The 21,663-nt window shown below is 40.7% G+C and overlaps 1 protein-coding gene across 1 annotated transcript in view; it reads left to right on the forward strand.

Moving 5' to 3' along the window:
* The window catches only part of LOC130912953 (mitochondrial import receptor subunit TOM70-like), a 70,125-nt gene extending 48,876 nt beyond the window's left edge, over positions 1–21,249 (forward strand). Inside the window, exons 12-13 of the mRNA XM_057831138.1 lie at positions 15,332–15,469; positions 21,084–21,249. Of these exons, the coding sequence (XP_057687121.1) occupies positions 15,332–15,469; positions 21,084–21,108 (163 nt within the window). The 3' untranslated portion in view covers positions 21,109–21,249. The remainder of the gene's footprint in view (positions 1–15,331; positions 15,470–21,083) is intronic.
* Positions 21,250–21,663: the final 414 nt, after the last annotated feature.

The following is a 21,663-nucleotide window of genomic DNA, read 5'->3' on the forward strand; positions in this document are numbered from 1 at the left end:
GAGGTCATAAGGTTACCTTCAGGGAGAACCGGCTGACCTCTGGGTCCGACCCAGAGACCATCGCTTCTCCGGACCGCTTTAGCAGTAATCCACACAGACTTTTGTTCTGGTGATGACTTACCTTGTGCCTCCATGATGTCTTCCACTGTGACTGTTGGGGTCACAGGGAGACCAGGGGCTTCGCCGTCCCACACCACAGAGGGAGAGGCCAACATCATCTCCCCGTGTGGAGTGTAACCAGCTGCTTGTTTCGCTAGCGCGTCGGCCTGGTCATTCCCTTTGGCAACCACTGTGTTGGCTTTGGAATGACCTGGCACTTTCACAATGGCAACTTCATGGGGGCCCTTAATGGCCAAATATAGGCGCTCCATGAGTTGTTTGTGGGCAATTTCTTTACCTTTAGCTGTTAGCCAGCCACTTTGAAGCCAGCCTTTTAGATCAATTAGTGCAGCTGACGCTGCATAGGCCGAATCTGTGTAAATCGTTATTCGCTCGTGTGCCCCCGCTTCTAGTGCCAGTATGAGTGCCAACACCTCAGCTGCTTGGGCTGAAGGATTGACGCTCATCTGTTGTACAATCAGAGGGGTGAATGTTCCATCGATGAGTTCAACAACAGCTGCTCCTGCGTGTAGACTTCCATCCTTTGCTCTCCAACAACAACCATCTGTAAAAAATGTCCGTCCTCCATCCAATGGTTCCGCATAGAGGTCTTGTCTCACTCTTTGATCCACCTGGACCCTCAGGGCACACTCGTGCGCCCCTTGGACCAGATGGTTCGCCATGTTAACACCGTTGTGGACATACGTAATGTTTGGAGCTGTTAAAATCCTTAGCAGTCTTGTCTGTCTAAGTGGTGTCAGCGTGAAGGCCGCTGATGCCACAAATGATGAAACTGCGTGGTCTGTCAACACCTGAATTGGATATCCCATAACCACGTGGGCGGTCTTCTGTAACACCTTCGCCAGCCCTGCTGCATACCTGACGCAGTCTGCTTGTTTCTTTTCTACACCGTCTAATGGAACACTACAATACATGAGAACCAACCGATTTAACCCTTGTTTCTGATACAATGCGGCATTGACTGTGTGTTCTGTATTTGCAACATCCAAGTGAAATGGCTTTGTGAAATCTGGAGTTGCGAGGGCCGCTGCAGATGCCAATTCCTGTACCAACCGCACAAACGTTGCATCATCTTCCGGGGTCCATTCAAGTTGCGCCTTGAGGTTGCGGACTCCCTGGTTTTTGATCAAGGCCCGCAAACCTGCAGTTTTATCGGCGTAACAAGGAATATAGGCCCTACTGTACCCGCACAAACCCAGAAATGACAACATTTCCTGTACTGTGTTCGGACGAGGGTGTCGCAAGATGGTACTGCGGTGTTCCGGGGACATAGCCAGACCTGCTGGGGTGATGACTCGTCCCAGGAAGACAACAGACCGTCTGCAACACTGTAATTTCTTACGTGACACTTTGAAGCCCAAGTCTGCGAGTGTCACCAATACCGCACGTGTGGCTTCAAGACACTGTTGAGATGTTTCTGCTGCAATGAGAAGATCATCCACATACTGCAAGAGGACCGATCCGTCTGGCAATTTGCAAGGTGCCAACAGTTCCTTCAGGACTTGGTTGAAAATTCCTGGAGAGTTCTTAAAGCCCTGTGGCAAACGCTTGTACTGCAATTTGACACCTCTGTATGTGAATGCGAATGCGTAGCGAACTTCTTCTGCTAGGGGTAAACAGAAATATGCGTTAGCTAGATCAATGACGGTATACCAAACCTTAAGTGGTCCTATGGAGGATAGGATGCGGTGTGGGTCTGGAACCGGCAAGACTGGCGTGAGAGTGATGTCATTGACTGGCCTCAGATCATGGGCCATCCGCCAGGTCAAGCCGTCGGCCTTCTGTACTGGCCTCAAAGGTGTGTTCCACCGTGACGTGGATGGTTCCAGGACACCCGCATCCCATAGTCCAGCCACTGTGTCTTCCATACCTTTGTCAGCCTCTGTTGGCCAACGGTAATCGAATGGTCCTGATGACCATAAGGACGGAGGCAGTTGATCCAGCATTTCCTGAGCTCGTTCATGATCTGATTGTTCCCTACCATGATATCTATCTAGGAACACTAGTTCCAGGATAGACTGATCTGACATGTTTGCTGTTATACGATAACTTTTATCGGTGGGTGAAAACCAGACGTCTGGAATGTTGGTAGACGTCCAGTCCCCTCTTTGCATGAGGCGCCGTACCATGGGCCCCAATTGACGCGGCTCATGGCCAGGCGACACAGCAAGTGAAACATGAGGGCTACCTTCTTCTCCCATCTTGAACCAAACTTCCTGTTCTGGTGTTAGCTGAATATACGCTGCTACTCCTTCTGACCCTACATAGATGCAAGGAGAAGCTATGGGCCAAACCTCCCCCTCTATTTCTTCAAAAGCATCCCTGTAGACATCATCTGAATTTCTATCATAGTACAGGGTGCAATGCAGTGGGTCCACTGGAGGATGGTACGGGGCCAGGGCCTGAATCCAAGGCTTCCACAGGAGATATGTAGAATAGATGCCTCCCGCAAACGGTGTTTCTGGTTGCAGGTGGGCCCAATAAATGCGTGCTGTTTCTGGTACTGTAGACAGCGGAGCCATGAGCCATTGTCCTTTTGATGATAGTGGGTGATTGCAGTCCACAACTTGACCATTAGGGAATGTCACTGTGAACCCCTTGTTGCCACACAAAATCTGGGCTCTTAATGTGGAGAGCATATCTCTTCCCATCAAGTTGACAGGGGTGTTTGTTGCATGGATATAAGAATGGAAAAACTTCTGTCCGGTTTGAGGAATTTCCGTCTTGAGGGGACGGGTGAAAGGCAGAGACTGAGAGGTTCCCGAGAAGCCGACTAAAGTTGTGACTCGCTTCGATAGTGCGTTGCTAGGCAATGGGAGGTTGAGCGATGAGTGCGTTGCTCCTGTGTCCACTAACATCTGGACTGGTGTTCCTTCCACTGTCAGCTGAAGCATTGGCTCTGCCGGTGCCATGCTTCCCGAGCTTCCCAGGCCTCCCTATTCGTTGCATCCGTACCACGGGTCAACCTGAGCATATTGACCCTGATTGGCAGGCAGTGGCCAGGGGCGGAGCTGTTGGGGTGGCCCCCTTGGGGGCTGCTGCCCTTGTATCGGCTGTCGTTGTTGCGCCCCTGGATGAGGTGGGTTTCCATGACAGTCTCTTGCCCAATGGTCCGGTGAACCGCAATTGAAGCACGTGTTCTGGGGAAACCCTGTCCTAAACTGGGCGGGTCTAAACTGGGGATTTCTAAATTGGCCCTGGGGGGCACCGCGACCACGACCTCTGTATCCACCTCTCCCCTGGCCTCGGCCACGACCTTCCCCAGGTGGAGCCTGAAACATCTGTTTTTGCTTGGCTTTTTCTTGTTTGGCTTCTCCGTGCAACTTGGCTAGTTGTAACTTCACTAAATTCTGTGCTAATGCGTCGGTTTCTTTCTGATCTTTGGTTGCCTTTTCAACATATCTGCGACAATGATGGATCAAGTGCCTCTTAAATCGAGCCTCGTCACAAACTAAAACATCGGGATCCGAGTTTAGGGTTAGCTTTACTTCAACCGGCAAGCCGTTCATAAGCGCTGTCCTAAACATCATTTCCGATTCAGGTGTGCTTGCCGGGTGTCTGCCTGTAATAGTAATCCACGACTCTAGTGCCTCTGCATAGTACTGTTCTGGTGGTGCGTCTTTGCGGAAATTAAATGTAGTTGGCATAACGTCAACTGGTGATGGAAATGCTTCTTTTATTTCGCGAAATAATGCGTCTGCAAATCCAGCAAGCGGAGTCTCTCTACCCATTTGGTTTGTTCCTGCTGCCCTTTCTATGTTTTGTAGTTGGACGAGTGAGCATGAGCCAAGCATGGCTTGTCTTAAGTCCCCAAGAGCCACACCTTGTCCTGACATGGCTGCCAAAAATTTGGTCACCCAGGCGCGGCCTCCTTTGTGCAAGGGAGGGAGTTTCTCCACCAATGCAGCAACATCTCTCAAAGGGAGGGGCTCATATTGCCTTCCTCCTTGCGGTGCGGCAATGAGTGGTGCCATGATGTTATTTTCTCTGTGTGATTTTACCACCATTTGATTTGAGCGCGTGTTATAGTGATGTGTCTTCTTATTACCCTGTTGTTTCTGTGCTAATTTAAGCATAAGCCTTTCGTCCTGTCTCACTTCATCTTCATCTTCTTCTGTGTCTGCCTGTTCCTCCTCTTCACTGTCTCCGCCTTGGTGTCCTCCCCGCTTGTTTGGGTCCGCCTTCAGTGCTTCCCTCTTCTCTATGCCTACCTCTCGGTACTCTCTGCTCCTCCCCCATCACTTCTCTCAACATGGCTTTTTCTTCATTCTGCCCTGTTGCTCCTTCGCTACACTTCCTCAAATCCTTCTTGAGCGTTTTCTCCATTCATAAATGCCTTTCTATGCTTCTCTTTTTCCTTCTTCCCCTTCCGCTTATCAATGCCACTCAAAACCTGTAATTCCAACCTTGCGTAATGTTCCATAATTTCACTCCAAACCTTGCTTCTTTCCACTCTTTCTTCCGACCCGATAACCCTCTCATTCGACTTTCCTGCCATTTGTTTAATCCACTCGTGTGCGTCCCGACAACCAAACTGACCAGAGCGTATCGCTTTTCTCAGTCACACTCACAACAGACACTCTGTTTTACTCACGAATTCATTTATTTTAGGGTGGTGGACAAAATCAAACACCTGCGATAATTTATTTGACACGACGAAGATCGAAACGGCCGTAAGTAAATCCCAGATTTTTAACCTTACGGTGGAGTGAGTAAATCCCAGATTTTATACCTCACTACCTCTTAACGAGTAAATCCCAGATTTTATACCTCGTTATTAGTACGTAACTCCCAGAGATTTTATAACGCACTAGTCCACACAATTACGTTGAATACGCAAATCCCAGATTTTAAATCGTATTTAACGGAGTAAGTAAATCCCAGATTTTATACCTTACTCTTTTATACTTCAACACTTTTCTCCTCAATAAAACAATAAAATGCAGATTTTAAAAGGATTCTGCTTACCTCTATTTCGTGGTGATCACCGAGAGGAGAAAGTGAGAAGTCTGGCTGCCTCGCGCCTCATGCAGGTCGTCACCTGGTGTGGACATCGGGTCCCAGACCCTTTTCCTTACTTTTGGTCGTCGGTTTTCCTTTTTATTCCCTTTCTTTCATCACGTCAGGGTCACCATGAAATTGTTGGGAATATTTACCGAATTAGAATTACGCAATAATTACCTGACTCCGTTTTAGTGTTATAGAAGTTTGACCTTCTCACCGAACACTCTTCCAACAATTACGCGTATTCGTTCTGAAAAGAAAGGCGTCGAGAAGCCGGCATTTTCACACACGAGTGGATTTATTCCTAACAAGTAAATCTAATACATCATTTGGGTCTCAGGTCCCTATCAGTACAGCCTCGTACTTCCCTGTGACTAGCAGGAGAAGCACACCCCCCGAGTGGCCCAAGAATGATTTATACTACACAATATGCAAATACATGTTCCTATCGACTATTGATTGGCTATGTGATCTCTGCAATTATTCTTAGCTTTCTCTGATTGGTTTAAATTCCCCTGCAGGATGGCGGGGTCTTCTCTGCAATTATTCTTAGCTTGCTCTGATTGGTTTAAATTCCCCTGCAGGATGGCGGGGTCTTCTCTCTTTATCTCCGGGGGGGGGGGTCCCTCTCAGTATGTGGGACTGCCGGGTTGTTTTCCCGCCTTTTGAGACAAAAGGGAGTGTCTGCCCCCCTTCCTGCAATCGACCGTGGGCCTGCTCCAAAAAGTCCTGTAATTGTGTCTTCACACATATCTGTTATTTCCTGACACTTGTAGGAATGCCTCTGCCATTACATTTGACTGTTGATTAAAGTTATGCATGGTAAAACACTGTTTTCTCTTATTTTGAAATTACTTTACCTTCAACATTAGCAGCACGTTAGCTGCACAACAACTGCAGCCATCCTCCTCCGGGGAACGAACCCAGTCGTCATGTCAAATAATCCGGGCTTGTTATGTGTGATTTTCCGCTTCGAAGACTTTGAAACATCACTCGGTTCAGGTTAGCATGTCGGCTAGCTGTCACGCCTTTTGGTTTGTTTACATTCTCCGAAGCCGGGGAAGGGAAATGACATGTCCGATTTAGGTGTCATAAAATTTCGTTCGGGAGGTGCGACAGTAAAGTTGAAGTCGGCAGTTTTGACCTTTATGGAGTAATTTTGCCATGTCGTCCTGAATAAATGCATTTTTATTATTTCATATTCCATTAGCACAAGACTGTTATTTGTCATGACCATGCCATTTATTTAGCAATTGGGGAAAATACTTGGATAAAAAGAATATGCTGTAAAGATATTGAAGTAAAAAGACAGAAACAATGACATTTTGCAGCTCTCGTCGTCGCGTTTTCCTCGTTGTGAATAGTTCCCCCTCGACGGGCTGACTGGTCCTTCTCAAGCCATTTATATAGCTATTGGGGAAAAATGCTTGGATAAAAAGAATATCCTGTAAAAATATTGGAGTAGAGAGACTGGAACAATGACGTTTCGCGGCTCTCTTCGTCGCGTTTTCCTCGTTCTGAATAATTCCCCCTCAATGGGCTGAATAGTAAAACCGATGAGCTCAGTCTACCGCTGACGTCATCCACCTGTTGAGGACGCTAAAGCACTATAATGGTAGGCGTAGCTAACCGGCAGATTAAAAGACTAATTTCTCGTCATCTGCGCTTTGCTAAATTGTTGTATATCGTCGAATCGTCTCAAAATGATTCTAATTCACATAATAATGCCATTTAAGACTTTTTTTCCCCCTGTCGTATGCTCTTTAACGGAAATATAAATGAAGAAACGCACTGTTGAGTCAATTAAGTGGCATGCTCGGATGGAGGGGGGCGCCTCACATCGATCCCTTCGTCCGCCTGATGCGTGTTATTTTCGGCTGGGACTTGAGCTGACGGCCGGCCCGACGAGTGGTGGGAATGATTCTTGCTAATTAAAGCTTTTCAGAAATACAGTGATCCCTCGTTTTCCACGGTTTATGGGGACCAGAACCTGCCGCGATAAGCGAAAACCGCGAAGTGCCGCACCCCCCCAATTTTTTTTTGTGCGTGTTCAATTTATTCAGATTAGCATTGGAAAAAAGATACACGTACAGTGGGGCAAATAAGTATTTAGTCAACCGCCAAGTGTGCAAGTTCTCCTACTTGAAAAGATAACAGAGGCCTGTAATTGTCAACCTACAGTGGGGAGAACAAGTATTTGATACACTGCCGATTTTGCTGGTTTTCCCACTTGTAAGCCATGTAGAGGTCTGTAATTTGTATCATAAGTTCTCTTCAACTTTGGGGGACGGAATCCAATACAAAAATCCAGATAATCACATTGTATTATTTTAAAATAATAAATTTGTATTTAACTGCATGAAAAAAGTATTTGATACATTACCAACTAGTAAATATTTCGGCTCTTAGTTCTTTTTTAAGAACCCCTCCTGTTCTCCACTCCTTACCGGAAGTAACTGCACCTGTTTGAACTTGTTATCTGTAGAAAAGACACCTGTTCATATGCTCAAACAAACAAACTCCAACCTCTCCACAATGGCCAAGACCAAAGAGCTGTGTAAGGACATCAGGGATAAAATAATAGACCTGTACAAGGCTGGGATGGGCTACAGGAAAATAAGCAAGCAGCTTGGTGAGAAGGTAACAACTGTTGGAGCGATTATTAGAAAATGGAAGAAGTTCAAGTTGACGGTCAATCTGCCTCGTTTTGGGGCTCCATGCAAGATCTCACCTCGTGGGGCATCACTGATCATGAGGAAGGTGAGGGATCAGCCCAGAACTACACGGCAGGACCTGGTCAATGACCTGAAGAGAGCTGGAACCACAGTCTCGAAGAAAACCATCGGAAACACATTACGCCGTCATGGATTAAAATCCTACAGCGCACTCAAGGTCCCACTGCTGAAGCCAGTGCATGTCCAGACACGTCTGAAGTTTGCCACCGACCATCGCGATGATCCAGAGGAGCAATGGGAGAAGGTCATGTGGTCGGATGAGACTGAAATTGAACTTTTTTGTCTAAACTCGGCTCGTCGAAAGCTCAACAAATACACCAGATGGCAATATTTAGTCACAATATACAAACTCACATTTATCCTTTAAGAATTACAAGTCTTTCTATCAGTGGATCCCTTTCACAGAAAGAATGTTAATAATGTTAATGCCATTTTGTGGATTTATTGTTATGATAAACGAATATGGTACTTATGTACAGTATGTTGAATGTATAAATCCGTCTTCATCTTTCCATTCCAACAATAATTTACAGAAAAATATGGCATATTTTATAGATGGTTTGAATTGCGATTAATTGCAATTAATTACGATTAATTAATTTTAAAGCTGTAATTAACTCGATTAAAAATTTTAATCGTTTGACACCCCTAATATTTTTTAATTAAATCGTTTTCTAATTGTATTTAATGTTACAGACAAAATGTCTTACACTCATCCAGAGTCTTTAGTTTTGGTTTAAAGATTGGTTCATAATAACAACAAACATCCTCCCCTGCCTTTTATTGTCGCACACACAAAGTGTGGCACCGAAAAAAACTTGGAACATTGTCAGCATTGTCATGTTGGACAATAAAAAAAGATACTTGGAGCAATTGAATTGAGTTTTATTCATTTTTTTGTTCTTAATGCATTGCCAAAATGTATATGATCGGGAAAAATTATCGGGAATGATTGGAATTGAATCGGGAGCAAAAAAAAAGCAATCGGATTGGGAAATATCGGGATCGGCAGATACTCCTAAACGACAAATTTTCCGCTGATTAGTCAGCTGACTAGTTTTACGATAGGTCGACTAATCTAATTATTTTCCTTTTTTTACTTATTTAGCAATTTTTTGTTGACGCTTATTAATTCACAAAACCAGTTTGGAACACTTAAATTCTTTATTGAAGTACAAATAATCATGTACAGTACTGTGCAAAAGTTTTAGGCAGGTGTGAAAAAATGATGTAAACTAAGAATGCTTTCAAAAATATAAACAATGATTGTTTATTTTTATCAATTTACAAAATGCAAAGTGAAAGAAAAATCTAAATCAAATCAATATTTGGAATTACTACCCTTTGCCTTCAAACCGGCCTCAATTCTTATAGGTACACTTGCACAGAGTCAGGGATTTTGTAGGATTATAGTCAGGTGACTGAGGACAAGACTGAGCACAGCAACAAGACACAAGGTCTCTCCCAGACAAAGATTTCAAAGCAGACTGGGATGTCAACATGTGCTGTTCAAGCTCTTTTGAAGAAGCACAAAGAACGTTGAGGATCGTAGACGCAGTGGTTGGCCAAGGAAACTTAGTGCAGCAGATGAAAAACACCTCAAGCTTATTTCCCTTCCAAATCGGAAGTTGACCAGCAGTACCGTCAGCTCAGAACTGGCAGAAACCAGTGGGACCCAGGCAGAGGTTGCGCTAGACTTTTTCGTTGTCTGTCATTTTGACTGACAGGGTCATAAAAATCCGGTCATAATCTATTTTTACCCGTCACTTAAAATTTTAAAATGATAATAATGACATATTCAATAGCAGTGTTGGTCAAAAGCGGTGTGTTACTTACTCAACTCTGAATAAATTGAAGAAACTACCAGCCATGTTGTGTCTACTCTCTGCTCTGTTGATTTGTCATCCAAGACTCTGGGTGCGCTCAGATTTGAGAATAGCGCACGTACTTCTGACTCCAAGCTGTTTGTCCCTGCTCATTCAATTAGGCTACGTTCATACTACAGGTCTTAATGCACAAATCCGATTTTTTTTGTCATATCAGTTTTTTTGGCGTGCCCGTTCAGACTGCTTTTGTCCATTGAGACCATTCAAGTATTACGCATGCGCTCTAATTCGCAGTCCGACACACGCCGGTGCACCGAAGCATCAAAACAAATGACAAGTCATCCGTCATTCCAGGGATATCATATGTTGCTTTTCAAAAGGAGGAGACAAATAACAGACATAAATAATCCCCATTTAGGCTTATATTCACAGTTTATATGGATCGATAGCATGCATGCACTGTCCGTCCATGTCACACGGGCAGTTTGCCCCGACTCTCCAAGACGGGCTGCAGCCAGACCCCTCTCCCGACTCTCGGCCGTGTAGGAAATGTTGAAATATAGCTCACATAGAGCAGAGAGAAAACCGATCATTCTCATGCTTATCCTCAACCCATTTTTATGTTTTTTATGACTGTTGTCAAGCCCGGCCCTTCCCCAAAAGCCGTGTTCACTGCAAGCTAGGCGCTAATAACGCACAGCTGAAATCGGATTTGGGACACTGGACGGTACAGACCGCCGCGACAGTCTGGAAAAATGTGGCTCAGATCGGATTTGAACCACATACAAAAATGACACAGATCGGATTTGAAATGGTCCAGTTCTATGCGACTTGTCCCGTTCAGACCGTCAAGTTAATGCCTGACTCGAGTCGGAAAAACACAAAAAAATTGGATTCTTGCATTAAGACCTGTAGAATGAACATAGCCTTAGACAATGCTCTCCAAAGCTTCCTAACGTTTCCGTGTTTACTACACCTGAATGCTAGTTCGGACATTTTTCCGAGTAAGGCCAACGACGTCATGCATCAAGAGAGACAATAGCTAATTAATATGCTCACTCGCCATCCTGTGGTCTGGGGTGTGAATTGCAACCTGTCAAAATGACAGATGGACTTCAGTTTTTTCCGTCACCGTTTTAAAAAAACGGTCAACGACGGAAAATATTCGGTTAACGCGACCCCTGGACCCAGGTACACCAATCTACTGTCCGGAGAAGTCCGGCCAGAAGTGGTCTTCATGGAAGAGTTGCAGCCAAAAAGCCATACCTCCGACATGGAAACAAGGCCAAGCGACTCGGCTATGCACGAAAACATAGGAACTGGGGTGCAGAAAAATGGCAGCAGGTGCTCTGGACTGATGAGTCAAAATTTGAAATATTTGGCTGTAGCAGAAGGCAGTTTGTTCGCCGAAGGGCTGGAGAGCGGTACAATAATGAGTGTCTGCAGGCAACAGTGAAGCATGGTGGAGGTTCCTTGCAAGTTTGGGGCTGCATATCTGCAAATGGAGTTGAACATTTGGTCAGGATTAATGGTGTCCTCAATGCTGAGAAATACAGGTAGATACGTATCCATCATGCAATACCATCAGGGAGGCGTATGATTGGGCCCAAATTTATTCTGCAACATGACAACGACCCCAAACACACAGCCAATGTCATTAAGAACTATCTTCAGCGTAAAGAAGAACAAGAAGTCCTGGAAGTGATGGTATGGCCCCTACAGAGCCCTAATCTCAACATCATCAAGTCTGTCTGGGATTTCATGAAGAGACAGAAGGTTTGAGGAAGCCTACATCCACAGAAAATCTGTGGTTAGTTCTCCAGGATGTTTGGAACAACCTACCAGCCGAGTTCCTTCAAAAACTGTGCAAGTGTACCTTGAAGAATTGATGCTGACTTGAAGGCAAAGGGTGGTCACACCAAATATTGATTTGATTTAGATTTCTCTTCTGTTAATTCATTGCATTTTGTTAATTGATGAAAATACACTATTAACACTTCCATTTCTTCACTTCCAAAGCATTCTTAGTTTATAGCATTTTTTCACACCTGCCTAAAACTTGTGCACAATACCATAAATAACAATAATTAATCACAAATAAACAATGAGGTTAAATGCTGATAGCATTTACTAGTGCAGAAGAATGGAAAGTAAAGAAATTCAGAACACTGACTTTGCCTTTCCAAAATTATTCAAAACAATTCTTAAAAAAAAAATCTAGCATAATTATTATAGTATACTACTATAAATAATAGTAGTATGATAATTATAATTATTCATTGCCAATCATATTTGTCCTAAAGAGTGTCATTTGAAAGCTATTCTTAGTATAGAATCTGTATTCTGTAGTATTTACTCAACATATTATAATATTAATTTTAAAGTATGTGGGATTAACTACGGAAATTGTTATTTATATGACGAACATGACGTGCTTTTATTTTGAAATGTTCACCGGAGGTACGTTCGCTAAACCGCTAACCAGTGTTGTTAACATATAACGGCGTTACTAACGGCGTTATTTTTTTCAGTAGTGAGTAATCCAATTAATTACTTTTATCTTGGCAACGCCGTTACCGTTACTGAGGCGGGAAAGGCGTGCGTTACTATGCGTTACTAAGTTGGTTGAATAAAAAAAGTCACGGAGACGAAAGAGCAGAGCAGGATTGGGGAAGACGCCGTTGCAAACGCGATGCTAGGTGGCTCCAATAATACCTGACTGTAGCCTACAAACTACGTCCACATGATACGGTAGATATCACACATTATAGAACTAGATGCAAATGATAAGACACTGCTGCAATGGCATCATGTTTTAAGGACTACATGCGTTAGTAAACAGCCGCCATCTTAAAACAGTAGACCTCTCAGGAAGGTTGGTTGTACAGATACTTCCTAGCGAACCTACTTTAAAAAAAAATTTTTTTAAATCTAAAATGGTCCTAAATCGTCAAAATCTTGACTTAAATCTATCTTTAAATGATGGAACAGTTTTAAAACTTACACATGTTGAAAGTAGACAGAAGGGAACTAATGCAATAGCAGGAGGAATTTTAACAACTTTAACGGTTGATTCACAACGTTAAATGACTTCCACACATAGCAAAGGTTACTATCTAGTTATTGCAATACCCTTGTGTCTCGTTAAGTGGAGGGTAAAGAATTGGGCTAGGGCCAATTGTCCCAAAAACCCTTTAAACTTCACATTGTGTGACCTTTTTTTTTTTTTTTTTTTTTTTTGTTGTTTTTTTGTGGGAGAAAAAAAAAAACATGAAAACTATCACTAGTTACTTTGCCAAGTAACTAATTACTCTTAAATTCAGGTAACTGAGTTACTAACGCAATTACTTTTTGGGAGAAGTTATTTGTAACTAATTAATTACTTTTTTAAAGTAAAATTAACAACACTGCCGCTAACTGAAAGCTTTACACTCTGTAAAAAAAATTTTTTTTGGTCATTGCTTGTGGTGTCACTAATACATTGAATTTTTTTTTCGTTAGCAAATGCTGTTAACCAGCTGTTGAGTGTTGTGATTGTATGACTGATTGGAACTGTACTGCATTTTTTCGCCATAGAGTGTGCCGTCATGTATTTTATGTTCGGTGTGGAGAAGAAGAAGAAGAAAGCTAAAAGAGGCATTAGCGGCCTGTTCTCAACTTCTCCCTCACTGCACTTTGGCTCTCATGGAGAGTACGTTCGCTCATGTGTTCGAAATAAACGATAGCCGAGGTGCTAAGTAGCAAGTGAGCTGTAAAAATAGCGAGCGTAGTGGCGTGAAAAACGCGGGAGAGGTAAGTGAAGCTAACGAACAGCTAAGCGAAGCTAAGCGAAGCTAAACGGTGCTAAATGAAGCTAAGCGACTGATACTCAGTCCGTCGTCGTGGAACAGTTCATTATAGTGTGTGTGTGGGGGTAGGGTACCCGCGGGTTATTAAAAGTATTAAAAAAGCATTGAATTTAGTTTTCCATTATTAAAGGTATTAGAAGTATTAAATTAGCTGTCGTAAGTCTGGAATTTTTTTCACCATGGTTTTAATTTTGAAGAAAATTATATCCGTGACGAAGGTTTTTTTTTTTTTTTTAATCCATAACGAAGAAGACGCGTAGAATCTTTACGGTGCACTGCACTACAAATCATAATGCACCTCGTGTGTGCGCGTTGTTAGCATCATTAGCATCAACATCACAACAGCAGGCAGTCGCACAGTACTGTGTGCTAACATAAGGAGCTGCTCAGATGCCTTAGTTGTTATGTTCGACGAAAGCCTCAACAAGACAACCAAGTCCAAACAGTTGGACCAGCATGTGAGGTATTGGATCGGCAACCAAGTCGCATCCAGATACTTTGGGTCGCAGTTTATGGGTCATGCGAAGGCAGTGGACCTGCTTAACATTTCAAAGTAAGTTGCCAATTTCCCCAATTAAAATGTGTTATATGCAATAATGTATTTCTGCACGGTTTGCCTTTCGAATGAATGTGAATTTCGTAGTTTTAACTCAAGAGTTAGCCATGTTCAATAGGGTATTGGCAGGTGCACTAGCCTTAGCATGGATAAACCGGAGTCGTAGATCCGACATCACCCTCAGATACACAACATGGTTGACACTATTATTGGAACGAGTGCGGGGTAACGTTGATCTGAATAACATGGCATGGTGATAGGCAAATTATAATGTAGATGATAGTAAAACACCTTGATTAAATAAGAGTATGGATTTTCTCTATCTGATTAAAAGAAATGTCTTCAATCGCTAACAAAGGATTAACATGTGTTTTTTATACTTCTTGTAATGTGATTAGAAAAAAACAATTACCAAGGGAAATGGTCATATGTAGCTTTTTTATTTTGTGGTAATTAATGGTAAACTACTGCCATTTAGTGGCTGTTTTTTAAACTTTCACTGCCAATTGCAAGCACTTTACAGTTAAGGTGGCCAACTTGACAATCACCTACCTACCGCCTTGACTAGGTACTCTTAAAAGGGAAACCTGCTGTATTGCAAATGAAATTTCTGAAGTTGCTTTACAAAAATAGTGTAAAATCCATTTTATCCCGGGAAAAAAAAATCTGAAAGACCTTATATTTAAATGTGTTTTAATTATATCTTCGGTAAATGTGCATTCTTTTGTCAAACACACTTAGTAATTGAGGTTAAATTTGAAGTTCAGTGCTTAATTTTTTTAATATGATTCAATATTATCTAAATAATGGGTGCGAGAAAAGTATTAATTTTCATTTGAAATGGCATTAAAAAAGGTCTTAAAAGTCTTGAATTTAGATGTATCAATCTTGGGAGGACCCTGGGGGGTGATAATATGAATGCAGCATTCAAATGGCTTTCTTTTTTGTTTTATTTGTTTGTTTGGTATGCTGACATAATTATACATGACAAATAGTTGGGAGTGCTGCTGGCTCTGGTGGCCCCAAGCTCTTGCTCGTTGGGGCAAGGGCAGCTGGTTGGGGGCCTAAGGCGATCGCCTACTTCGCCTAAATAGTATAATGATGATACTATGATAACAGGCATGTTCATCCATAAACTGCCCGAACGGGTTGACTGTCTGATCCTAGCACACATAAAATACAAGTTGTCTTATGACCCACGTTATATTGACATGAAAGAACTAAGCATAACTTCCTTTACAGGGGTAATTACGATAAGGCAATCGAAATGTCCACCAAGGCTTTGGACTTGGCTAAAACGCCGAATGACGTGGGCACCCATTACACAAGGTGCGAAGCAGCGTACGCCCACAGAGAGGTATTCAGGAAGTACGGCATCAGGTAACTCCTCCGCCATACTGAGGGATGGTTATTCTCTAATCCTCACTGTGTTAAGCTTTGCATCCATTTGTTCAAGCAAGAAAAAAAAAAAAGTTGTCATTTTAAAAAAATAAGAGCCCTTCTGGAAATACAGTTTATGGCGGAAAACGAAGCTCGCTCCCAAAAATGGATATTAAAGTCTTAATTCACCAAACCTCACCAGATACAGTTCCCTCCATAATTATTGGAACCCCTGGTTAAGATGTATTTTTAAGCTTCTAATATACTGGACTGTCTCAGAAAATTAGAATATTGTGTATTCTAATTTTATGAGACAGTCCTGTATGTTGGTGCTATCGTCAACTGGATGTACAGTATATATATATATATATATATATACATATATATATACAGTATATACATATATATATATATTAGGGCTGTCAAAATTATCGCGTTAACGGGCGTTAATTAATTTTTTTAATTAATCACGTTAAAATATTTGACGCAATTAACGCACTTGCCCAGCTCAGATTTAAATGACAGTAGAGTCAAAGGCCCACTTGTTAATTGTGTTTTGCGGAGTTTTGCTGCCCTCTGCTGGCGCTTGGGTGCGACTGATTTTATAGTGTAAGTAATTATTGACATCAACAATGGCGGCCTACTAGTTTATTTTTTGATTGAACATTTTACAAATTTTATTAAAACGAAAACATTAAGAGGGGTTTTAATATAAAATTTCTATAACTTGTACTAACATTTTTCTTTTGAGAACTACAAGTCCCTCTATCCATGGATCGCTTTAACAGAATGTTAATAATGTTAATGCCATCTTGTTTATTTATTGTTATAATAAATAAATACAGTCCTTATGTACCGTATGTTGAATGTATATATCCATCTTGTGTCTAATCTTTCCATTCCAACAATAATTTACAGAAAAATATGGCATATTTTATAGATGGTTTGAATTGCGATTAATTGCGATTAATTACGATTAATTAATTTTTAAGCTGTAATTAACTCGATTAAAAATTTTAATCGTTTGACAGCCCTAATATATATATATATATATATATATATATACGTATATATATATATATATATATATATATATATATATGTATATATATATATATATACAGGACTCTCATAAAATTAGAATACACAATATTCTAATTTTCTGAGACAGTCCAGTATATATATTTTTTTTCAAATAATAGGGGATCTTAACCCTTTAACACCTAAGCCTTTTTTGGCTGAATTTGCATGCATTTGATGTTGCCTTTATATTTCAAAGAAAAAAATGTTTACAATGGCCAAGTTTGGTCCCTTTTTTCAGGACACCTTGAACTTCATGTCCAAACTGTTGTTTTCTTCACTGACCAATTATAATCCACATTTTGGACCCAAAAAGACAAAAAATCCCAAACTGATTTTTCAAAATTTGTAATGTTGATGTCCCATTGACAACCAAACATGCTCGACCAACCGTTTTGAAGCTTGATAATATTTATTCAACTTGTTAGGATAAACATTCAATAGAAAAAAATAAGATTGAATACTGTAGTTTTATGTTTGACAATTCAACACAAACCGCAGCTATGGTCATAGGCGTTTTTGGCCTTTACACATCAAAACAGGTTATATACAGTGCAAAATAGTGAGAAAAAAGATAATATATATATATATATATCATCTAACACACAAATGGTTTGGAGGATATCTCTTTGTGAAGTTAGGTGTTGTACCCATCACCTTATCAAAATTACAGTGGTGGTCAAAAGTTTACATACACTTGTCAAGAACATAATGTCATGGCTCTCTTGAGTTTCCAGTTATTTCTACAACTCTGATTTTTCTCCGATAGAGTGATTGGAAGGGATACTTCTTTGTCACAAAAAACATTCATGAAGTTTGGTTCTTTTATGACTTTATTATGGGTTAACAGAAAAAGTGATCAAATCTGCTGGGTCAAAAATATACATACAGCAACACATATATTCAGCATGGATCTGAAAAATCGAATCATTGACTTGAACAAGTCAGGAAAGTCACTTGCAGCCATTTCAAAGCAGCTGCAGGTCCAAAGAGCAACAGTGCAAACAGTTGATGGTAAGTATAAAGTGCATGGCACTGTTTTGTCACTGCCACGATCAGGAAGAAAACGCAAGCTATCACCTGCTGCTGAGAGAAAATTGGTCAGGAGGGTGAAGATTCAACCGAGAATCACCAAAAAGCAGATATGCCAAGAATTAGAAGCTGCTAGAACACAGGTGTCAGTGTCCACAGTCAAGCGTGTTTTACATCTCCATGGACTGAGAGGCTGCTGTGCAAGAAGGAAGCCCTTGCTCCAATAGCGGCACCTTAAGGCTCGACTGAAGTTTGCTGCTGATCACATGGACAAAGATAAGACCTTCTGGAGCAAAGTTCTGTGGTCAGGCGAAACAAAAGTTGAGCAGTTTGGCCACAATGCCCAGCAATATGTTTGGAGGAGAAAAGGTGAGGCCTTTAACCCCAAGTACACCATGCCTACCATCAAGCACGGTGGTGGTAGTATTATGCTGTGGGGCTGTTTTGCTGCCAATGGAACTGGTGCTTTACAGAGAGTAAATGGGATAATGAAGGAGGATTACCTTCAAATTCTTCAAGATAACCTAACGTCATCAGCCCGAAGATTGGGTATTTGGCGCAGTTGGGTGTTCCAACAGGACAATGACCCCAAACATACATCAAAAGTGGTAATGGAATGGCAAAATCAGGCTAGAATTAAGGTTTTCGAATGTCCTTTCCAACATCACATTGAGAACTTGTGGACAATGCTGAAGAAACAAGTCCATGTCAGAAAGCCATCAAATGTAACTGAACTACACCAATTCTGTCAAGAGGAGTGGTAAAAGATTCAACCAGAAGCTTGCCAGAAGCTTGTGGATCGCTACCAAAAGCGCCTAATTGAAGTGAAAATGGCCAAGGGACATGTTACCAAATATTAGCGCTGCTGTATGTATATTTTTGACCCAGCAGATTTGATCACTTTTTTCTGTTCACCCATAATAAAGTCATAAAAGAACCAAACTTCATGAATGTTTTTTGTGACAAAGAAGTATCTGAAGTAACCAATGACTCTATCGGAGAAAAATCAGAGTTGTAGAAATAACTGGAAACTCAAGAGAGCCATGACATTATGTTCTTCAAAAGTGTATGTAAACTTTTGACCACAACTGTATCTATCTCCATTTTTCCATCATTTCATGTCCTTTTTCAAAACTGAAAGCAGCACAAAAGACTACACATCCCAAGAGCCGTTGTGATGTCAAGAAGGACGAACTGAATGTGATCATTTTTAATAAATTTTAAAGATATGCGTAAACGCGTCGCTGCCGACACGAAAAATCCAACCTTCAATCCAAGTGCATTTATTCAGTGGGGAAAAAAATCCCACATAAATAAATAATTATTTGACATCATTAATGTGTGTCACAATTATTTATTAGCACCCCTGGTGTTAATACTTTGCACAACCTCCTTTTGCCAACAAAACGGCACCTAATCTTCTCTTATAATGTTTCACAAGATGGGAAAAGACAGAAAAAGGGATCTTCAGCCATTCCTCTTTGCAGAATCTCTCTAAATCCCACACCCATTGACGATCCATCTTCAGCTTTCGGGCAGAGGGCAACAGATTTTGATTTAAAATGTCCCGGTATTTCAAAGCATTCATGATGCCATGCACCCTAACAAGGTTCCCAGGGCCTTTGGAAGCAAAACAGCCCCACAGCATCACTGACCCACCCCCATACTTCACAGTGGGTATGAGGTGCTTTTCAGCATGTGCATCTTTCGTGGCACGCCAGACCCACTTAGAGTGTTTGTTGCCAAAAAGTCTCATTTTACCAAAGCACACGGTCCCAGTTGAAGCCTGGGACCGTGTGTATTTTTGTGTGAGACCAAGATTGAGCTTTTTGGCAACGAACACTCTAAGTGGGTCTGGCGTGCCACGAAAGATGCGCATGCTGAAAAGCACCTCATACCCACTGTGAAGTATGGGGGTGGGTAATAATATAAACCATGGAATTTTTTTTACCCTGCCTCTTTTTTTTTTTGACACTGCCTCTTAAAAGAATCGCAATCGTTCGGAACAGGAATCGAAACATGGAATCAGAATCGGAATCGTTTAATTCCAAACGATGCACAACCCTATTCAAAAAAAAAAAAAAAATTATTAAATATTGAATTAAACTTTTTTTTTCCATTTTTTTTTTTTGTGCAGCATGTAAATTTTTATGGAGTCACAGGAGTGCCAAAATTAAAAATAAATAAATAAATATAAATATATAAATAAATAAATGAATAGGTAAATAAATATAAAAAATATATATATATATAAATAAATAAAAATATAACGGTATACTTTGTCATTGACATTTACTTTTGGTCATTAACAACCACAAACGGAAAAAACAATGACAATTGTAGTTTTTGCCTTTGCTTTTTCTTTTTGGCTTTTACATTGTCATCGTCATTTGTCGATCGCCTTTCCTCTTCGGGAATGTAAATGGCAAATGCGCAGAGAAGCGGTCTGTCAATCAAATGACGTTGGGCGGGGCTTTCCAACCAGGAATAGTAGTCGAAAACTGATTATTGCTAGTTTACCTGAAGGAAAGTGACGTCGGTTATTGAGTTGCACGTGCGTTTTTTTTTGGATAGGATAGACTGGATAGATATGGATATGGACAGACTTTTTGATAGATTCAACGATACATTTTTCTAGACCGGTAAAAAAATATATTATAAAACATATTATTTGCCACACGTGCCAGACCATTCAAAGTATAATTTTCGATGTCCGAATCTTCGTGTTTATAATCATGACGACATTGGAGGAAGTGGCGTAGTGCAGTCACACAAAACAGCCGCGGTCGCGCTTGGGTAGCCGAACGGCGCATGTGCGGAAAGTTAAACCAGGAATAATCAGTTATCGACTACTATTCCTGGTTGGAAAGCCCCTCCCAACGTCATTTGATTGACAGACTTTTTCTCTGTGCATTTGCCTTTTGTATTCCCAAAGAGGAAAGGCGATCAACAAATGACAATGACAATGTGAAAGCTAAACAGAAAAGGCAAAAAATACAATTGTCATTGTTTTTTTCCGTTTGTGGTGTTCAATGACAGAAAGTAAAAGTCAATGAAAAATATTGTCATTGTTTTTTCCGTTTGTGGTTGTTAATGACCAAAAGTAAATGTCAATGACAAAAGTATACCGTTCTATTTTTATTTATTTATATATTTATTTCTCTTTATATTTATTTATTCGTTCATTTATTTACCTATATATATATATATATATATATATATATATATATATATTTATTTCTCCTTATATTTATTTATTCATTCATTTATTTATTTATTTTAAATTTTGGCACTCCTGTGACTCCATACACTTTGTCATGTAAATCCATCGCCTGTGCTGTTTGAATAAGAGAAAACCTTTGCTATCAGGCTGACCCAAACGCCTCCTTTATATAGCTCATACGTGACTAAAATCTCTGGTACATTTCTATTTTTGTTTTTTTGTTTCTAATTTTAAAATCATTCCCTGAGCCTGTTTTTTTCTCTCTCTCTCATTTGACAGACTGGCAGATAGGTTGTCATTTTAAGAATGGAAACGTTTCAAGACAGCCACTTCGAATTTTGACTGACAAATTCCTCTGATATTCTTCATCAATACATATGGTGACCAAAGTAAAATAGAACTTAAATCTGAATAAAGTTATGATTCCTGGAAAGAGATGTGGTGCGTTTCTTTACTGTATCAGGTTGTTTTTCAGTGGAATGTACTTGATATAAAATGTTTTTAAAATACTGTGTGAAACAACTAGTGTGGTGGTTCAAATTACAGTGGTACCTCTACATACGAATTTAATTCGTTCCAGGACCTCGTTTGTAAGTCGAAATGGTCGTATGTCGAGCAGGATTTTCCCATAGGAATACATTATAATTCCATTAATTCGTTCCAAAGCCTAAAAACATACACTAAATTCTTTATAAATACTGCTGGCTCTGATACAAATGGCAATTAAACATAGAAAAACAAATAAGTTATAAATAAATAATTCAGAATAATATAATAATAAGAAGAAGAATTAATAATTATTCCTGTAAATAATGTAACGAATCGGATTCTAATATGGCGGACACTTTTTACTGTCCCT

The sequence above is a fragment of the Corythoichthys intestinalis genome, chromosome 3 (assembly GCF_030265065.1).
Source record: "Corythoichthys intestinalis isolate RoL2023-P3 chromosome 3, ASM3026506v1, whole genome shotgun sequence".
Classification (NCBI taxonomy): Eukaryota; Metazoa; Chordata; class Actinopteri; order Syngnathiformes; family Syngnathidae; genus Corythoichthys; species Corythoichthys intestinalis.